This window comes from Gopherus evgoodei, chromosome 21, assembly GCF_007399415.2.
Source record: "Gopherus evgoodei ecotype Sinaloan lineage chromosome 21, rGopEvg1_v1.p, whole genome shotgun sequence".
Taxonomy (NCBI): Eukaryota; Metazoa; Chordata; order Testudines; family Testudinidae; genus Gopherus; species Gopherus evgoodei.
In genome coordinates, this window is record NC_044342.1 from 1,839,317 (window position 1) to 1,860,934 (window position 21,618).

At 43.7% G+C, this 21,618-nt stretch overlaps 3 protein-coding genes across 3 annotated transcripts; 1 reads left to right on the forward strand and 2 right to left on the reverse strand.

Annotated features, from left to right (window-relative positions):
• The first annotated feature begins 802 nt into the window (after window positions 1-802).
• On the forward strand, window positions 803-1,375 carry LOC115638391 (olfactory receptor 6N2-like). Its single transcript, XM_030539980.1, has one exon. It carries the CDS (start codon window positions 803-805, stop codon window positions 1,373-1,375), a length of 573 nt encoding a protein of 190 aa, XP_030395840.1.
• An 8,564-nt stretch (window positions 1,376-9,939) lies between these two features.
• On the reverse strand, window positions 9,940-10,881 carry LOC115638392 (olfactory receptor 12D1-like). The gene has a single exon (XM_030539981.1). The coding sequence runs from the start codon at window positions 10,879-10,881 to the stop codon at window positions 9,940-9,942; it is 942 nt and encodes a 313-aa protein (XP_030395841.1).
• A 9,560-nt stretch (window positions 10,882-20,441) lies between these two features.
• LOC115638298 (olfactory receptor 12D2-like) lies at window positions 20,442-21,383 on the reverse strand. The gene has a single exon (XM_030539891.1). The coding sequence runs from the start codon at window positions 21,381-21,383 to the stop codon at window positions 20,442-20,444; it is 942 nt and encodes a 313-aa protein (XP_030395751.1).
• Between the last annotated feature and the right edge of the window lie 235 nt (window positions 21,384-21,618).

The window sequence follows — 21,618 nt, forward strand, 5'->3', positions numbered from 1 at the left end:
CAGTAAAACAGACATTTAACGAAACAATAAAAATCCAATCCTTCCCAGCCTGATTACATGAACTGAACTGCTGCACTTCTGGCCACTCCTTTGGTGGCAAAGGGCTAACAACACAATCAGCATTTTGGGATCTTGCTCGCTCATGCCAATATCAATCCAGAGTAGCTCTCACACATCAAACATAAGTCTTTGTTTTCAAGGCCCTCTGTGGCCTTTCTTCACCAAACTGACCATCTCTCATTCACGGTCAGGAGGTTGACTCCCTCTTCTGATTGGCCCACCATGCCTGCCTCCATAACCCACTTGTTACATTTTCATTCTTCCCCCCTTGCTGCCCCTCATGCTGGGAGGAGCTCCCCACAAGTATCCATAAACCTACCACATTAGCCTACCCTCCATCCCCAAACACTCATTGAAATCAGTCCCTAACTCCCTTAGGCTTCTTTGAAAATCTCAGCATTAAATATGCTTCATATTTGGTAAGAGAAAGTTGCATGTTCCAGTAGAGGTATTTCCTGATCTTATATCACAATTCATTGCTCTTAAACCTCTTTTTCCTCTGTTTTATGATCTTTTCTGCCTTTGGCTTCTTCTTATGCTGCTTATTCCCCTTCTCTTTCTCCTCCTTCCTCCCATTCCTTCACCTCCTCCTCCTCCCTCTTCTGCCTTTCTTTTTTTCTATTAGTGCTTCCTTTTCTTTTTTCATCTTCATTTCCTTTGTTCCCCCTCTGTAGCTCCCTCACCTTCTCCCTCTTCCCCATCCTTTCCACCCTTATCTCCACAGCTGTGAAAGGATGAAGACATGGAAGCCAACGACCGTAGCGTGGTAAAGGCCTTCATCATCCTGGGCTTCTCCAGCATGCCACATCTCCAGGCCTTGTCCTTCATCTTGATCCTGGCTACCTATGTCCTGACACTGACTGCCAATCTGGTCATTATTTCAGTGGTGAAGGCCAAACAACACCTGCACCGCCCCATGTATTATTTCCTGTGCAGCTTCTCCTTTCTGGAGATCTTATTTACCACCTCCACTGCGCCCAAGATGCTGGAGAGCTTAGTGGAAGTTAGGAGCACTATCTCTGTGGCTGGCTGCATAGCCCAGCTCTATCTTTTCTTCGCCCTGGGCTCCACCCAGTGTTTCCTCCTGGCCATCATGACCTATGACCGCAACTTGGCCATCTGTCACCCTCTGCGGTACCCGGCCATCATGACCATGTGGATCTGCACCCGACTGATAGGGATGGTCTTGCAGGGTGGCTTCCTAGCCCCCTTGCTGCCCATTATCTTCATCTCCCAGCTCTCATTCTGTGGGCCTGAGGAAATCCAACACTACTTCTTGGATGCGGGGCCCTTGCTGAGGCTAGCATCAAGCTGAATGTGCTGACATGTAATACAGCACTTCACCTTCCTCTCAATATCTTTATTGATCCCTCGTCACGAGACATGACTCTGAGTGGCCTTCATTCATACAATGCCAAAATGTCTTTCTTGCAGAGCTTCCAAAACCTGAAATTGGAGGGTGTAATGGTGTTGGGTCTCACCACCGCAGTGCCTCCTGCTGGTTGTCCTTGGGAATTAGCTCAGTCCAGTGGAGCGCCCTCTCTTGGTGGTGTCCCACCCATTGTCTCACCCTTGGTTGGCATCTGAGCCCACATCACTCTCCAGCTCACGGCGTCCTCTTCCAGACCACTGCCCTCTGGCAGTGCCCCTTAGTCCATCCACACCCCCTTCCGAGGAGGTGTCAATCAGATGTCTCTCTGTGCCCCAGCCAATGTGGGCAACTGCACCCCCAAAGTCACAGCCCTCTTGGCAGGGGGTTGGTGCAGCCCTAGATGGCCACTCCCGTCAGCTAAATGTAAGGCAAGGGAGAAGGGGTGGGGGACCCAGGCCCGCCCACTACTCTGAGTCCCAACCTAGGGACACTCTAGTGGCAGCCACGCTACCCTCCTTCTCTCCCTCCATCTGTCCATGCCCCTGGGCCGCTTCCCCTTCAGCACCTCGCACCGGCTAGCCCTTCCCCTCAGGGCCTGAAGCCTGGCAGACACCAGGATGGAGTTCCCTTCTGCTCCTCCGGGCCTGCCCAGCACTGTGCTGTCCCAGGTGCTAGTCTCCCAGCTCTGGAGACAGACCTTCCCCTCTCAAAGGCCTGGGACAGACTGCCTCTCCTCTCCCTGAGCAGCCTTTTTATAGAACTGAGCCTGGCCCTGATTGGCTCCCTCCAATCTGGGCCCTGACTGGCTCCCAATAAGTCCTTCTTCAATTGGCTGCCCATCTATGCAGGCGCACTGGCCTGCTGCAGTCTAAATTTTCAGGGAGTGGGGCAGTTGCCCCATTACAGAGGGATTATAGATTGATCATTCACATCCCCATAAAATGCAACCACGATTCACAGATAATTCAGACTGATGTGACACAAATTGTGCAAACTGGGGATTCGTTGGATCCCACACTGTACCCTGTAATGCCACTCTCTTCACAATAGAAAGTACATCATACTGAGATTTTTTTTGTCAATGTCTGTGCTAGTGATGGGTAAAATATCCATCAAATTCAGATAGAACACTTTGTCTGAACTTTCTTCTGGTTGATGAGAACTTGGACATGGCAGATGCAACAGTCCATCAGCATTGTTGTGCTGAGTCCCTTTTGGAAACTGAATAGCATAATAATGAGCTGAAAGTAACTATGCCCATCTTTGCATACGAGCAGCAGCTAATGACAGAAACCCAAGTTTTGGTCAAAAAATTCACCAATGTGATGCAGCTATGAAAAAAGGCTAATGCAGTCCTAGGATGCATCAGGAGAGAGATTTCCAGTAAAGACAGGAAAGTATTAGTATATTATACAAGGCACAGATCAAACCTCATCTGGAATACTGAGCGATTCTGGTCTCCCATGTTTGGGAAAGATGAATTCAAACTGGAACAGGTGCAGAGAAGGGCTACTAGGATGATGTGAGGGATGGAAAACCTACCTTGTGAGAGGAGACTCAAAGAGCTTGGCTTGTTTAGCCAAATGGAAAGAGGACTGAGGGGAGATATGATTGCTCTCTATAAATACATCAGAAGGAAATTAGTTATTTAAGTTAAGTGCCAATGTGGACACAAGAACAAATGGATATAAACTGGTTATCAACAAGTTTAGACTAGAAATTAGACGAAGGTTTCTAACCATCAGAGGAGTGAAGTTCTGGAACAGCCTTTCAAGCGGAGCAGTTGGGGCAAAAAAACTAACTGACCACCTTATTTGGAGTCAGGAAGGAATTTTCACCAGGTCAAACTGGCAGAGACCCTGGGGGTTTCCACCTTCTTCTGCATCATGGCGTACAGGTCACTTGCTGGTTTAAACTAGTCTAAATGGTGAATTCTCTGGAACTTGAAGTCTTTAAATCATTATTCGAGGTCTTCAGTAACTCAGCTGGAAGCTAGGGGTCTTTGAGAGGAGTGCATGGGTGAGGTTCTGTGGCCTGCAATGTGAAGGAGGTCAGACCAGATGATCATAATGGTCCCTTCTGGCATTATAGTTTATTAAACTATGAGGCCCATAGAGGTATTTAGGTGCCTGAAAAAGCAGCTAGGTGTCCAGAGAGATATTCAAAAGTGCCCAAGCCCCTAACTCCAACTTGCATGCCTTTAAATCTGGGCCTTATGCTCCTAAATCAAATAGGTGCTTCTGTAAATTGCACTTGTTAGCCTCAAGTTTCCCAAGCCATTACAAAGTCCTGAGGTGAGCTGCAGCTGCAGCTGCCATGATACAAACAATAAATTATAATAAAATATAGCTGTTTGGCTCAATCTGCCACGATCTCAGTGATTTTCCCAGTGACCATTCCTGCCCAGCAATTCTCAGCTGCTAGATCAGTTGCAGAGCTTCTCAAGGGGCTTTCCTGGTACTTGTGTACATTGAAAACATGGTGAAAGACCCAGCCCGATTCAGATCGCAGGCAGTGCACAAGGGGATGGTGGTTTCACACTTAATTCAATTACGGGTTCTGGCCAGGGATGCCGGACCCACAGTGAGAGGTTTATTAGATGTGAAATGACAAGCGAAGGGAGTATCAGTCATTGCAGTTACAGAGACATCAAAGATGCTCCCAGCTTTGTCTCTGGGATGCCCAGCTGGTAAGAACCCCATTCATCTAGTCTAATTAGACCTCACAGGACATGCACAGCAACACCCTTCCTTGCCATGGCTTCCTACTGTAATTAGCAAGAACGCAATTATTAACCAGGCTCTAACAAGTCCCTGTAGACCCAGTGCACTGACTGGGCTTAGGGCCAAGAATATCCTTCACATAATGAAACACCCAGAAAAAAAACTGGCTTTTGATTTTATTCTTTCACAGCTTGGTTTCCAAATAACAAGAGACAGCAGAGAGATTAATCTCTGTTAGCATGCCTCCTTAATACACTAGGTGAAAGCAAGGGGAATAATCACAATACAAGCATAAGCCTATTGTCTTTATTATTAATAAATTGGCCACATATTACAACAATCGTTTAGTTTTATAGTCTTATTGTTGCCAAGTTTGTGAGTATTGATGATGATCAGAAATTGGCCTATGTTCATATGCCTATTTTCATATAGCGATAATAATAATTGGGATTGTGCTGTCTCTGCACAAGGGATGGAATTTTCAAAAGGACCTAAGGGAGTTAGGCACTTTACTCCATAGTGCTGCATTAGGATTTGGGTGTTTTAACAGCTTGGGGAATTTCACCCAAAGTGATATCAAATGCATGTATTAGACAAAGTTACTCAGTTGAAGAAAAGACAATTTTCCTCTTAACTCTTTCCATTCTACCAATCTTAGGCATCTGTCTGACAGCTATAATAGTTTATATTTAGGTTCAGAATGATCTGAATTTTATTAGTAAAAGTGAATTTCACCACATACACACAAATTAATGTAAGGTCTGAATGGAAAAGTTACAATCCATCAAATATGATTATCCTGGTTAAATCTATGTGTCATCTTTATAGCTAAAGTAATGAATATTGACTATGTATTTGCATCTCAGATGTGTCTGTTCATAGGTGACATCTCACAAATATAAACAATGAGGAGTCCTTTATCAGAGGGGTAGCCTTGTTAGTCTGGATCTGTAAAAGCAGCAAAGAATCCTGTGGCACCTTATAGACTAACAAACGTTTTGGAGCATGAGCTTTCGTGGGTGAATACCCACTTCCTCAGATGCATGTAGTGGAAATTTCCAAGGGCAGATATATATATGCTAGCAAGCAAGCTAGAGATAATGAGGTCAGTTCAATCAGGGAGGGTGAGGCCCTGTTCTAGCAGTTGAGGTGTGAAAACCAAGAGAGGAAAAACTGGTTCTGTAGTTGGCAAGCCATTCACAGTCTTTGTTCAATCCTGAGCTGATGGTGTCAAATTTGCAGATGAACTGAAGCTCAGCAGTTTCTCTTTGAAGTCTGGTCCTGAAGTTTTTTTGCTGCAAGATGGCCACCTTAAGGTCTGCTATAGTGTGGCCAGGGAGGTTGAAGTGCTCTCCTACAGGTTTTTGTATATTGCCATTCCTAATGTCTGATTTGTGTCCATTTATCCTTTTCCGTAGAGACTGTCCAGTTTGGCCGATGTACATAGCAGAGGGGCATTGCTGGCATATGATGGCGTATATTACATTGGTGGATGTGCAGGTGAATGAACCAGTGATGGTGTGGCTGATCTGGTTAGGTCCTGTGATGGTGTCGCTGGTGTAGATATGTGGGCAGAGTTGGTATCGAGGTTTGTTGCATGGATTGGTTCCTGAGCTAGAGTTATTATGGTGCGGTGTGCAGTTATTGGTGAGAATATGTTTCAGGTTGGCAAGTTGGCAGTGGGCAAGGCCTGGCCTGCCACCCAAGGCCTGTGAAAGTGTGGGATCATTGTCCAGGATGGGTTGTAGATCCTTGATGATGCGTTGGAGGGGTTTTAACTGGGGGCTGTATGTGATGGCCAGTGGAGTCCTGTTGGTTTCTTTCTTGGGTTTGTCTTGCAGTAGGAGGCTTCTGGGTACACGTCTGGCTCTGTTGATCTGTTTCCTTATTTCCTCATGCGGGTATTGTAGTTTTGAGAATGCTTGGTGGAGATTTTGTAGGTGTTCGTCTCTGTCTGAGGGGTTAGAGCAGATGCAGTTGTACCTCAGTGCTTAGCTGTAGACAATGGATCGTGTGATGTGTCCGGGATGGAAGCTGGAGGCATGAAGGTAGGCATAGCGGTTGGTAGGTTTTCGATATAGTGTGGTGTTAATGTGACCATCACTTATTTGCACCGTGGTGTCAAGAAAGTGGACCTCCCGTGTAGATTGGTCCAGGCTGAGGTTGATGGTGGGGTGGAAGCTGTTGAAATCGTGGTGGAATTTTTCCAGAGTCTCCTTCCCATGGGTCCAGATGATGAAGATGTCATCAATGTAGCATAGGTAGAGAAGGGGCATGAGTGGACGAGAGCTGAGGAAGCGTTGTTCCAGGTCGGCCATAAAGATATTGGCATATTGTGGGGCCATGCAGGTGCCCATAGCAGTGCCACTGATCTGGAGATATAGATTGTCATCAAATTTGAAATAGTTGTGTGTAAGTATAAAGGCACAGAGCTCAGCAGCCAGTTGTGCTGTGGCATCATCAGGGATAGTATTCCTGACAGCTTGTATTCCATCTGTGTGTGAGATGTTTGTGTAGAGAGCCTCTACATCCATGGTGGCTAGGATGGTGTTTTCTGGGAGGTGACAAATGCATTGTAGTTTCCTCAGGAAATCAGTGGTGTCACGGAGATAGCTGGGAGTGCTGGTGGCATAGGGTCTGAATAGAGAGTCCATATATCCAGACAGTCCTTCAGTGAGAGTGCCAATGCCCGAGATGAAGGGGCGTCCAGGATTTCTGGGTTTGTGGATCTTGGGTAGTTGATAGAATAACCCTGGTCGGGGCTCTAAGGGTATGTTGATTTCTTCTGGTGTTAGTGTAGGGAGTGTCCTGAGTAGATGCTGTAGTAGGAGTCCTTGTGGCACCTTAGGGACTAACAAATGTATTTGGGCATAGCTTTCATGGGCTATAACCCATTTCATCAGACGCATGGAGTGAAAAATACAGTAAGCCGAATATATATTATAGCACATGGAAAGATGGGAGTTGCCTTACCAAGTGAGGGGTCAGTGCTAACAAGCCAGTTCAGTTAAGGTGGCCGCAGAATCTATGAATCGATTAATGTTTTAGGGGGTTTTTTCCCCAGTTTTTTCAAAACAAAATTCTATGGGAATTGACACTTTCTCACAGAAAGTGTCAGTGTCACTGTGTCAGTGTCAATGGAAAAACATTGCACTGGAAAATTTCTGATCAGCTCCAGTCAAAACCGGCTTCAGTGAGGCACTGACTGCACAAAAGCCTGCATCATTTTTAACTGAAAGGATGTTTGTAAACCAATGTCGGGTGAGATTTTCCACGGCACCTAAAGGAGTTAGGAGCACAAGTCTAATTGAGATTAGCCTCTCTCAAATCCAAATAAGAACATCCATACATGGTTTTACACTGGGTCTGCTAAGTAGGTTTTAAACCAATTTAAACAGAAACCAATTCAACTCTGAATATGGACAAGGTTGGGCCTTGGCCCTGATGAAATAACATCAAACAGTAATTTCACCACACGGGCAGTGGTAAACTTAAAAACGAGTGGAGTATATAGATGCACATATTGCAAGGCCAGGAGGGACCATTTTGATCATCTAGTCTGACCTCCTGTAGAACAGAGACCATAGACTTTCCCCACAATAATTCCAGATCTTTTAGAAAAACATCCATTCTTGATTTAAAAATTGCCAGTGATGGAGAATCCATCACTGTCCTTGGTAAATTGTTCCAATGGTTAATTACTGTCGCGGTTAAGAAAGAACACATTTTTTTCCAGTCTGAAATTTTCTAGATTAAAAAGCCCAGCATTAAATATCTGTTCCCCATATAGGTACATGTAGACTGTAATCAAGTCACCCCTTAACCTTCTATTTGTTAAGCTAACTAAATTGAGCTCTTTGAGTCTATCACTACAAGGGAGGTTTTCTAATCCTTTTATCATTCTCATGGCTCTTCTCTGACCCCTTCTCTAATTTATCAACATCCTTCTTGAATTTTGGATGTCAGAATTGCTCACAGGATACCAGCAGCAGTTGTACCAGTGCCACATGCAGAGGTCAAGTAACCTCTCTACTTCTGCTCGAGATTCCCTTGTTTATGTATCCCTGAATCGCCTTAACCCTTTTGCCCACCATATCGTGATGGGCCCTCTTGTTCACCTGATTATCCACACCCCACCAAATCTTTTTCAGAGTCACTGCTTCTCAGGGTATTGTGCCCCCCATCCTATAAGCATGGCCTACATTCTTTGTTCTGAGATTTATGTTCACATTTAGCTATATTAAAATGCAAAAGTTCTCCCACATTTGTTCATTGATCTTGGAAGACATCTGCATCCAATTTGAAAAGTAAAAGATTTTCAGTGGAGCCCAAGGAAGTTGGGTGCCCAAATATAATGTAGAGATATACCTATCTCATAGAGCTGGAAGGGACCTTGAAAGGTCATTGAGTCCAGTCCCCTGCCTTCACAGCAGGACCAAGTAAGGTCACTAGCAGAGATTTTTTTCCCCCAGCTCCCTAAATGGCCCCCTTAAGGATTGAATTCATAACCGTGGGTTTAACAGGCCAATACTCAAACCACTGAGCTATCCCTCTCCCAATGAAATTCAGTTGCCTATGATCTCTATTTTTAATCCTCTCTGTTCTATAGCCCTTCAGGAGTGAGACCTTGGGAATGACATGTCTGCATGTTCTATACTATATATCTGCTGAGAGATCACATGTAAGTAATTATAGACTACGATCAAATGACCCATTAGCCTTCTCTTGATTAAAATAAACAGATTTCGCTCCTGATCTATATCACTATAAGGCATGTTTTCCAATCCTTTAATCATTCAGATCCAAAGAGCATATGTGATTTTGTCAACAGGGATCTGTATAAAGGTCAAACATTCCATTTAACATTCTTTTTAAAAAGTGGTCAGTTTTGACATCTTCAGCCTGATGTTCACCAATACAAGAGGAAAAATGAAAATTCTGTTTCATTTTTAATGCCCATGTTATGTTTTGATGGCGAGTGTGTGTGATTTTTATATTTCTTAAATCTAAAAGTTTATAAGTCCAGTCAAAATGAAAATCTGTCACGACCTTCTCTATGTCATCATTAGCATCCTCGTTAATAAACATAATAATTCATAATAATGGTTCCCAAGTAGAGCTGGTCTAAACTTATCCATCTTTTGTTTTTTAATTCTTTTTAGGAATAGCTGGGTTTTGACTCAACAAAAATGTTCATGAAGCATGTCTGCTTTCCTTTGAACTGTTCAATTTTTCATCAAAAAAATTACAACCCCAAAACAAAACAAAAACAATCATTTTATATCCCCCCAATTTTTTCCCCCACAGTTTTCAGCTGTATTCTATTCAATATTTGGTTGTGAGAAACAAAAACATTTTTGGTTTTCAGGTTCTCAATAAGCAGTCAAATTTTTCCACTGAAAACTTAGCCAAAAATGGCTGCCCCACACTATTTTCACTAAACTTTTCCATACTGGGAAAAAGAAATATCTGCCCATTGCTATTCACAACAGTAGATGTACTAAGCACAACCATAATAAAAACACCAACATCAATGGTATAGTAGAATTCTAGGCACAGCTGTAATACAATTAAAAATGACAATGGTCAATTAGAATGGTTCCCTGGAGTGTAATTTCCAGATAAGACTGTAATGCAAATAGTAAAATATCCTGTAATTAATATGGTTCAATATAGTGTATTTTCAAGTGCATCTTGCAGGATTTTCCCTTACTATATACTGTCCATTTCTCCACTTCCCTTGATAATATCAGAGATACTTTTTGAGTATTGTCTCTACTTTATTCATTTTTTCCCAGGGAGAAGCTTTCTTCCCAGTGCTTTCCTCAGGGCAGATTTCACCTCCTGGTTCCTCAGGGTGTAGATCAGGGGGTTCAAAACTGGGGTGATGATGGTGTATATGAGGGTGATGATCATCTCCCTTTCTGAGGAGCCTCCCACAGAGTGTGGCATATAATTGAAGAGGACCGGCACATAGAGCAGTGCCACCACAGTGAGGTGGGAGGTGCAGGTGGAGAAGGCCTTTCTCCTGCCCTCCCATGACTGGACCATCAGGAAGAGGAAGGAGATGATGTAGAGGTAGGAGAAGAGTGTGATGATGAAGGGAGTCAGAGCGATGGTCCCAGTAACGATGTTGAGGAGGCTCAGGTTAAGGCGGGTGCTGCTGCAGGCCAGGCTCAGCAGGGGCTTGATGTCACAGAAAAAGTGGTGGACACGCTTGCGGCTGCAGAAGTGCAGATGGGAGGTCATGACCGTGTGCATCAGGGCATGTAGGAAGCCGGTGGTCCAGGTCGCTGCTGCCAGGAGCAGGCATACCTGTGGGTTCATGACCAGCATGTAGCGAAGTGGGTTGCAGATGGCCACATAGCGGTCATAAGCCATGACAGCCAGAAGAATGACCTCACTGCTGCCCAAGAAGTGGAAGAAATGGAGCTGGGCCAGGCAATCAGTGAAGGAAATGGTCTGGTACCCTGAGATGAAACCAGCCAGCATCTTGGGCACGGTGACTGTTGAGTAGAAGATGTCCAGACAGGAGAGGTTGCCCAAGAAGAAGTACATGGGGGTGTGAAGCCGGGGTTCAGCCATTACCATGGCCATGATGACCCCATTCCCCAGCATGCTGGCCAAGTAAAGCATGAGGAAAAGAATGAAGAGGAAGCACTGCAGCTCCTGGACGTTGGTCAGGCCCAGCAGGATGAACTCGTTCATCTCCGTCTGGTTCTCCATCACTGGAATATACAGGAAAAGGAGACAGAATAGCTGGAGGGTGTCTCGTATCTCACCACATGAGGAGTAGAGCTGAAAGTTTTCTCTTTGTGAATACAAATTTTAAATGTTTGATAGAATCACCGAATCAGTTATGATACTGAAGGCTAGCAAATGTTTTTCCTATGCTTTTAAAAGGCCTTAGCAGTGGTCCAGAGAAGACAAGTAAGACTAACATATGAGCCTGGTAAAGGGGTTGAAAGAATAATTAGAGATAGATTAATAGAAGTTGCAGAGGATCATGATTTGATAGTGTCTAAGTAGCACATATTTTGCAAAGGAAAATTGGGTCTCACTTATCTTTTAGAATTACGTGAATGTGTGACAGAAACAGTAGATAAAGAAGAATGGGTTGACATTTATTTAGACCTTTAAAATTCCTTTGTGTGCCTCACTATAGGCTGTGAAAGGATCTCTGAGGTCATGGGATGAGCATCAAAGTATGAGAGATAACAAAGGGCCGCATTAAAGGTTCAATTTTCATTAGGTAACAAAGCTTAGCAGCTCTTCACTCTTTGGATCCATTCAATGGCTTCCCATTGGACTTTGTATCAAAGCTCAGCTTCTAGGCACCAGTTGAAAAGCTCTAAGCAACTCTGCCTTTCCCTGTATGTCCTCCCACATCATGCTTCCTGATGCCTTCGGTTCCTTCCACTCCATGAATACTCTGCTGTGTTGTCCACCATGATCAAAGCTGACTTGTGCATACACTAAACAGTTGGAGAGGGTGCAGAAAAGAACCACAAAAATGATTTGATAAAATGCCTTACAGTGAGGGCTTGTCTACGCTAAACCTGTATGTTGACCTACGTTATGTAGGCCAAGACTATAACAGGGTCCAAAAAGCACTAGATAAATTCTTGGAGGATAGGTCCATCAGTGGCTATTAGCCAGGATGAACAGGGATGATGTCCCTAGCCTCTGTTTGCCAGAAGCTGGGAATGAATGACAGGTGATGGATCACTTGATGATTATCTGTTCTGTTCATTCTCTCTAGGGCATCTGGTATTGGCCACTGTCAGAAGACAGGATACTGGGCTAGATGGACCTTTGGTCTGATCCAATATGTTCATTCTTATATATGTTACATAACTGAAGTCAGCATAACTTATGTCAACTTACAGTGGTGTCTACACCACTCTGTGTCAATGGGAGACACTCTCCCACTGACTTACCTTATGCCTCTTGGGGAGGTGGAGTACGGACATTGATGGAAAAGCACGCTGCCATCGACTTAGCTTGTCTTCACCAGACCTGCTAAATCAACACTGCTGCATTGATCACAGCTATGCTAATTTAGCTGGAAGCATAGACAAATTCTGAGTAATCTGAAGAGCTCAAACTATTTAGTTTATCAAAAGGGAGACTGAGAGGTAACTAAGTACTTTCATAGGGAGAAAATACTGGATACTAAAGGGCTCCTTAATTTAGTGGAGAAAGGTAGAACCAGAACTGATATTTGGAAGTTAAAGCCAAACAAATTCAAACTAGACGGTTAGACTAAATTTCTTTTAACAGTGATGGTGATTAACCATTAGAAAACACTAACAAGGAAATCACTAATGAGAGATGGATTCTCCATCTCTTGATGTCTTTAAATGAAGACTGGTTGCCTTTCTGCAAGCTGTGCCTCAGCCAAACACAAATGATTGGACTATGTACCAAGGTGGCAGGGTGAAATGAAATGGCTTGTACTATAAAAGTGGTCAGACTAGGTAATCTATTGGTCCCTTCTGGATTTACGCTCCGTTAAATTGCCTATTGTTATTCCCCTTTCCCTTTGTATTCATTTGACCTGAGACTATGAGCTCCTTTTAGCAATAACTGTCCTTCCTAAGCATTAGGAAAAAGCTTTACACATAGTGAAATAATTTAAGCACCACAAGGTTCCCTAGAGGAGCCAGTGTCATTATTTTATGTTTATTAACAAGAGGGTGAACATTGACAGGGACAACATTTTGCAGATGACACAAAACTACGAAGAAATGTGAGAGATGACCGTGACAACAATGACGATGATTTTGCACTGATATGGCAGCTTCACCTGGAGTTTGCAAGAGAGTGGGTTGAAATATTTGGCTGAGAAATATTTTCATACATATTTAAGTTTTTAGGTTATTTCCCTTGCTTAGGCAGTGTCTCTCCAGCCAGCAGCAGCTCAGAAACGCAGGAGGATGGGATGACAATGCTACCCATGACTGTTGCCCTCTACAATGGTCATATCCTGCACCACTGAAATGAACAGGAGATCTGCTGCTAACATTAATGGATTCAAATCCAAGCTGCAAGAGCACAGAAAATACAGCATCAAGAGGAAGTCACTAATACCTAAGATATTTCTCCCCAACATGCTAGTTTCCAGCAAGAGTTTCCCAATCACAACTAACCTGAGCTTCCCCCCCCTCCCAACTCCCTGCAAGGAAGAATATTGGGCTGATCTTCCTACCAGGTAGGCCATTCTGCATGAAATCAACAAAAGAGACTTTAGGGATGCACCAAGCCAGTGATTGATGGGACTTTCAGCTATATCTGGCTGTGAGATGGTACTGCCATGTTCTCTGTAGACTCTGTTACCTAGAGTATGTCTCCACTGCAATCAGAAGTGTGACTGCAGCTCAGCCAGGCATACCTATTCTAGCTTTAAACACAGCAGTGAAGACACGTTTTCATGGAACCCAGCATGGTTTAGGAATGTGGGCACCCAGGGTTTTGGGTGAGTTATAGACCAGGAGGATGTCTGTGCTGCAGCTTTACAGCTCTTTTTAGCTGAGATAGTTAGATTAAAGATAGTGTATGTATCCAACTAAGCTGCAATCACATCTCCAGTTGCATTGCAGACATATCCAAAGATATGTTTCTGTATGTATTTGAACAGAAACTAGCACAAGGCAGTGGTGATCCAGACTGGAGACCAGAGCCACTGGGTAAATGGCAGAGTTTGCACAAAGTAAACATAAAATTTCAAAATAATTCCTATTGGGCAGGTTTTGAAATAGAGCTGTTTATTATTCATTTCGGTTTTCTGTGATTTTTTTTTTTATTTCTCCTCCCCTCTACCTGTTTTCTCTTCTTCCCTCCTATAACTTTTCCACAGAAAAAGAGAAATAATAAGTAAAACTGGGTGAAAATGAAAATATACATTTTTAAAAAAAAATTGAGATTTTTAAGAAAATAAAACAATTTAGATTTTTTTTTTGCACAGAAATTTCCACTTTTTGAAGATACAGTAGAACCTCAGAGTAACAAACACAAGAGTTACGAGCTAATACCTCATTTGGAACCAAGAGTATGCAATCATGCAGCAGTAAGGGAAAAAAAGAAGCAAAGTACAGTGCAGTATTGTATTATACTTAAAATACTAAAATAAAGGGAAAACAGCATTTTTCTTCTGCATAGTAAAGTTTCAAAACTGAATTAAATCAATGTTCCACCTTAAATTTTTGAAAGAACAACCATAACATTTTGTTCAGAGTTATGTACGTTTCAATATTTTGAACAACCTCCATTCCCAAGGTGTTTGCAACTCTGAAGTTCTAATGTAGATCTTTTTTGTATGAAAATGTTTCTCAGCCAAATAGTTCAACCCGCTATCTCGCAGACTGCAGGTGAAACTGCCGTATCAGTGCAGAATCATCATCATTGTTGTCACGGTCATCTCCCACATTTCTTTGTAGATTTGTATTTTCACTACAGCAATGGGGAAGCAGGTGCCCAACTCTCACTGACATTCAATGAGATGTACTTGGGTGTCTAATTTTCTAATCCCTAAACCTAATCTTAATTTGCTGTGCTCTTTGAACCAGTCTCATTTTTATGGAGACAGTCCAGCAAATAAGAGACCTAACTGAGTTAAGGTATCTCCCATAGACTTGTCTTAGGGCAGTGGTTTTCAACACATGATACATGGACCCGTGGGGGTCCACAGACTATGTCTAATAATTCCAAAGGGGTACGAACCTCCATTCAAATTATTTTAGGGGTCTGAAAATGAAAAAAAATTGAAAACCAATGTCTTAGGGCATTTCCGCAGTTCAGACTACAGGAGTGTAAGTCACAGCACTCTCTAGCATGATGGGTTGTAAATGCCCCATGTACATGTGCAAGTGTGAACTAAAAGGTACTTAATTTGCATTTGCACTCACAGGGTACTCACAGGATAATTACAGCCCAGCATACTAGTGTACACTGTAATTCCAAACATCAGGAACATACTTGTATTTCTGATTTTAGAAAATTAAGAGGTGTTTTCCTGGTATTTCCTTCCAGCACCTACCTGAGTGAGACTGGTCCTCTTTCAAGATGAGTTGTTTCAACATTGCAGGTGACAAAGTGTGTAGTGGGGAAATTGCAGGAATTTCAGTCAGCTCAGACCATATAAGAGGAGCGAGCCCTGGTTGTTCTGAAAACCTTTGATAACTGAGCAGGCAAGAAAGCTTTTTATTATGTCCACATTCCATGGACTACTCATTGCATCATCAGGGAAGCAAGATTTCCATTCAGTGGATGGCTCCTCTGGGACAGGATCCATGCACCATTGAAGAGTTACTGAATGAACAAACAAGCCAAGCATTCCTTCAAGAAACTGAAGTCGGCATAGATGAGCTGGTTGAATGGTAAAAAACAAACCACAAGGTTACAGCCCTGGCTGAGTCCCCCAGGCAGATGCTTTGAAATCATTTGAATCTAAGCAGAGTTCACTGTCTCTAGTTCTGGCCCTTACTCAGTATCACTCCAATCTTTGTTAATAAACTCATTGTTTTATTAGAAGTAGATCTCAGTGCTGTAACATTAAGCAAAGTTTGACTGCATAGCTAGATCAAACAAGCTGGTGTATGTCTCTTTGGTGGAAGCAGATTTGGTAATTACTGTGAGCATCCAGTGGCAGGGGCTGGATACTGCAGGGAGCATTTCAAGGATTCAGAGGTTGAGACGTAGCCTACTCAGAGAAGGTGAGGTCTACAGAGACCTAGAGGACAGAGGCTGTTGGTTTCCAGGAGCAGAACCACGGCAGCATAGACAAAGATTGCTTCACGCTAAGGGCAGGCAGTGGCAAGGCATCTCACAACCTTGAGTACCTCTGGGAAGTGCCACACACAAAGTTCAGAAGGGGATAATATATTTTTTTTTGGTGAGATGTCCTATTATACCCAATATCTCAGTGGTTAGAGCACTCCTTGGGGATGTGGGAGACCCAAAGCCCTGGATCTGCTCCCCCCGCCTAATTTGGAGGTAGGTCTGTGTGACACTACACCCCATATTCATTATAGTGGTGTCATTATGATAGATTATGACATAATTATGAAGCATCCTGTACCAAATGTGTCATGTGAAGTGTCTATAAAAAGGTATGATTTGCTGAATATGATTATCCTATTTGTGTGCAGGTATCATTTTGTATCTGAAGTTATAAATATTCACTATGTATCTGTATTTCAAATGTACCTACTCTGGGTGACATCCACAACAAGCCTTTCAGGCACAACAATGAAGAAACTAGACAATGCTAATGGCCCATCAGCAAAGACAATGGACCATGGAACAGGTTTGTCCTCGCCTGGGAATGCTTCAGCCAGCCTATGAATGATGGCTGCTATGACTCTGAAAGACCATGTGACCAGACAACATGATACTGAACTCCATTTTGGTACCTGTAATTTTCCACAAACTGGGCTGACAACTTAGCTTGAAAGAAAGGGTTCCCGCCATATGGGGAAACTCTAAAAGATGGGGAGAGACATAATTATTTGTCCTCACTCCCCCACAACTCAATACCTGAAAGAAGTTCTGGAAGACTAAGGTCTTGGAACGAGGGAGGAGAACCCAAACTGCAAGGCAGATGCAGCTTGTGCCTCAAGAATCTGCAAGAATGCTTGTATCATCAGACAGGGTGAGATAGCGCTGTATAGTTTGTAAAATAGTGCTGTATAGCTTGTAAAAGTTTTAGTTTGTTTATCATAGGAGATTAGGGTTGGAAGAGACCTCAGAAGGTCGTCTAGTTCAACCCCCTGCACAAAGCAGAGCCAATCCCCAACTAAATATTCCCAGTTAGGGTTTTGTCAAGCAAGGCCTTGAAAACCTCTCTGGATGGAGATTCCACAACCTCCTGAGATAACCCATTCCAGTGCCTTACCACCCGCCTAATGAAATGTTTTTTTTTCCTAATAGCCAACCTAGATTTCCCACACTGCAACTTGAGACCATTGCTCCTTGTTCTGTCATCTGCCACCACTGAGAACAGCCTAGTTCTATCCTCTTTGGAACCCCACTTCAGGTAGTAGAAGTCTGCTATCATATCCCCTCCTCACTCTTCTCTTCTGCAGATTAAATAAGCCCAGTTCCCTCAGCCTCTCCTCATAACTCATGTGCCCCAACCCTCTAATAATTTCCATTGCCCTCTGCTGGACTCTGTACAGATCCCAGTGCAGTGCAAGATGGTATGCGTCAATAGGGGTACAAGGCTGGGCAGCTGGGAAGCTGGCTGGGAGCCCCCTGTTTGTCCATGAGTGGGTTACACAAAGCACTCAATTAACTCAATTGTGTGCGTGGCACCACCCACTGTCATGCTGGGTGATAACAGGGCCTGGAAAGTCTGGCTGAGTTACCAGAAGAGCAGTGTGAGAATGGAGGCACAATTCCAAGCGCTCCCAGGGTGATGGGCATCACCGTCTGAAAACCATTTCTCTTGGCTCCCAGTAGAATGCCCTAACCACCAGGCTATTGGGTGGGATGAGGTCTTTTTCTGGTTTTGTTTGTGTGAGGAAGGGCTGAGCTGGCATGACCCACTCAAGTATCCATGATAATTCCATTTTAGAGCAGGAATGGCTAGAAGGTCTAGTCTGTTTTCACCATGGCACTCCCATCTGTGGATAATACCACATCAGATAAATATGCAAATTGGTACAATCATGGATGCCTGTACCCTGAATTGCTCCAGTCTGGAAGAAAAAAACCACAGTGCAGCAAAGGGACTCAGACTAAAAAAAAAAATCTAAATATTTATAAGAGGACAATTTGAGAGTTATTGAAGACTTCTCATAAATCTAAACACAATCTTCTTATTACAGCAACACATGGATACTATGAAAACAAACAAATAATAGTATTTAACATAGAGATTTTTTCAGTACCAGACCGTGGTACTGATTTGGAATTAATGTCACCACACCGTCTTGAGCTGAATAAGCAGCAATGGCCTAGCTCTTTGAATAGACTGGTGTCCTTATCCTTGGACTCATCTGCTTGCTTCAGTTTGTAAAAGCAAGCCTGTGAGCGTCAGTCTTCACTGTAAGCACATATGCACATCCCCCCTCTGCCCTGTGCCAGTTGACATAAAGAAATCTCTGGGTTACAGATTCTTCCACAGAGAATCCATCAGGTACCGAAGGCAAAGCATGCCTTTTGGCTTGCTGCTCTTGGTACTGACTCATTAAGAGACAGCTGAGCCATTGACTCTAGTGTCCTCTCAGGGACTGTGGGATTTGGATAATTCTTTGACATAGCAGTCTTTCCTGACCACTGCAGGTCCCCAGGCCATGTTAGTACTATGTCAAATGCTTATCCTGTGGCTAGCGACTTATTCTGCCTGCCAGTACTGCTCTCCCCTTTGCTTCAGCGTGAAGACCCTCATCTGGCAAGCCTTCTATATTGTCTGCACTGGGTTGCTTGACCAAGGCATCACGTTTCTCTGGCTCAGTACCTCCCCTTTCCACAGGACCAGCTCCAGATCCCCACCACCACTTGTTACAGGTAGCCAGGAAGATGCCCATTCTGCCACCAGTGCTGTGCTCCTGGCATGGGTTCTGTTCAAAGTCTACATGTACCCTTCCCAGCATTGCACCGCCCTTGTTTTCCAAGTACTCTGAGTCATCACTGGTCTCAAGCTGACTCTTGCATTTCCCAATACCAAGTGCCTATAGCTTATTCATAGAATCATAGGACTGGGAGGGAACTCAATAGGTCATCTAGTCCAGTCCACAGCACTGTGGCAGCACTAAGCATTATCTAGACCATCCCTGTCAGGTGTCTCTTTAACCTCTTCTTAAAAACTTCCAATGACAGATATTTGACAATCTCCCTCGGTAATTTGTTCTAGTGCTTAACCACCCTAATTTTTTCCTAATGTCTAACCTAAATCTCCCTTGCTGAAATTTAAGGCCATTACTTCTTATCCTGTCCTCAGTTGTTCCAGAGAACAATTAATCACTTACCTCTTTATAACAATCTTTTATGTACTTGAAAACTGTTATCATGTTTTCCCCTCGGTCTTCTTTTCTCCAGACTAAACAAACCCAGTCTTTTTCAACTTTTCCACATAGGTCATGTTTTCTAGACTTTTAGACATTTTTTTTCTCTCTTGTGGACTTTCTCCAATATACCTTTGTGTATCTAGTCCAAAGTCTTCTGTGTGAGGAGCCTCAACTGTAGAAGAAGCTCCATCCATCCCTCTTCCTTTTAGATCCAGAATAGCCCTGTTCTGTTGTCCCTCATGGCACATTGCAAGGAACAACTATTTGTGTGTGCTATTGTGGGTGGGGACTTATGCGGGCTTGAAATAGGTTAGATCTGTGTGGGAATCTCGATGTTTTGTAGGGCTTGAGTTCTGCAGTCTGTTGGGGGCTGAACTTATTATTCAACTGTATGTAAAGGCTGAAATTTTCAAACGTACTTAAGGGTGTCCAACTCGAATTAACAGCAAATGGGATTTGAGTGTTTTACTGCACCAGACACCTTTGAAAATCTCAGACTCCACCTACAGATGCAAATGAAGGCTTCTTAAAAGAGATGAGCGAATTTTTCCATCAAAACTTTTTTGATGGAAAATGGGTTTTTCAACATACTTTTTTTTGACTAAACTAAAATTTTTGTGCTAATTGTCTGCTTTTCTAAAAAAAAAATCACTGGGAAACCAACACCATTGAAGCAGAAAAATCCTTGGTTCTAGGCAGCACACTTTTGAGTTTTTGCCATTTTCATTTCTTCCATGAGTAAACAAGATTTTCTACTGAAAATTCTGTCAATTGATTTGTTTGTTTCTTTTTGTCAAACAAAAAGATTCCCCATCAATTTTCAGCATATTGTTTATTTCCACCCAGGCTTCTTATTCCCTAAAGTCAAATTTCTACTGCCCATGGCACAACTAGTGTCAAGAGTGAATTCTCTGTAACTTGAAGTCTTTAAACCATGATTTGAGGACTTCAGTTACTCTGCCCGAGGTTGGGGTCTGTTACAGGAGCGGGTAGGTGAGGTTCTAGTGCCTGCATTGTGCTGGAGGTCAGACAAGATCATCACAATGATCCCTTATGACTTTAAAGTCTATGAACTCTCCTTTACTATTAACCTCTATTTTCCAGTTTAGGAAGGTTATCTACAGCCTATTTCCCAGTGCCCAATGCATGATAATTCCCTAAAAACTAATGGCCAACTCCCGGTGCACAATAGACTCAATGAGAGAAAGTACATTGTATTGTCCATTACCAACTCTCGTTCTCAGCCTCAGAGACAGAGAAAAAAAATCAGTTTTTTCATGTCCTTCCAGGGAATAGCTTTCTTCTTACCGCTTTCCTCAGGGCAGATTTCACCTCTCGGTTCCTCAGGGTGTAGATCAGGGGGTTCAGGACAGAGGTGACGATGCTGTACATGAGGGTGGCTATCATGTCCCCCTCTTGGGAGTCCTTCTGAGAGGGCAGTACATAGTTAAAGATAACGGGCACGTAGAGTAAAGTCACTACCATGAGGTGGGCAGTGCAGGTGGAAAAGGCCTTCCTCCTGCTCTCCCGTGACTGTACCTTCAGGAGGAGGAAGGAGATGATGTAGAGGTAGGAGAGGAGTGTAAGTATGAAAGGGCCTATCACGATGCCTCCAGTGACAATGTTGAGGAGACTCAGGTTGAGGTGGGTGCTGCTGCAGGCCAGGCTCAGCAGGGGTTTGATGTCACAGAAGAAGTGGTGGACATGATTGGGGCCACAGAAATGCAGCCGGGAGGTCATGACTGTGTGCATCAGGGCGTGCAGAAAACCACTGGACCAGGTGGCCACTGCCAGGAGCAGGCAGAACCATGGGTTCATGACCTGTCTGTAGCGCAGTGGGTTGCAGATGGCCACATAGCGGTCGTAGGCCATGACGGCCAACAGCATGGCCTCGCTGCTGCCAAGGAAGTGGAAGAAATGGAGCTGGACCAGGCAGCTGGTGAAGGAGATGATCTGATGTTTAGAGATAAAGCCAGCCAGCATCTTGGGTACAGTGACCGTGGAGTAGCAGATATCTAGACAGGAGAGGTTGCCCAAGAAGAAGTACATGGGGGTGTGGAGCTGGGGCTCGGCCAGCAACACGGCCATGATAGCCCCATTCCCCAGCACACTGGCCACATAAAGAAACAGGAAGAGAATGAAGAGGAAGCACCGCAGCTCCTGGAGCTTGGTTAGACCCAGGAGGATGAACTCGCTTACCTCCGTCTGGTTCTCCATCTCTGTAGGGGGAAGAGGAAATGCCATAATAGAATAAAATGCAGCAATCTCTGTGATTTTTATTTCTATATGCACCTTCCATCTAAGGGCCCCACAGTGTCTGACAGTTATTAATTAACACTTCCTTTGGCTGCTGTGGGGCACCATCCCAATTTCACAGATGAAATAATGGGGGTTAAGAGGGATAATGTGTGGTGTATATTTATAGTTACATTGTGGTATTGAGGACTGTATT

Excerpts from the sequence above, each read along its gene's own strand:
- LOC115638391 (XM_030539980.1), top strand. The coding sequence starts at position 803 with ATGGAAGCCAACGACCGTAGCGTGGTAAAGGCCTTCATCATCCTGGGC.
- LOC115638392 (XM_030539981.1), bottom strand. The coding sequence starts at position 10,881 with ATGGAGAACCAGACGGAGATGAACGAGTTCATCCTGCTGGGCCTGACC.
- LOC115638298 (XM_030539891.1), bottom strand. The coding sequence starts at position 21,383 with ATGGAGAACCAGACGGAGGTAAGCGAGTTCATCCTCCTGGGTCTAACC.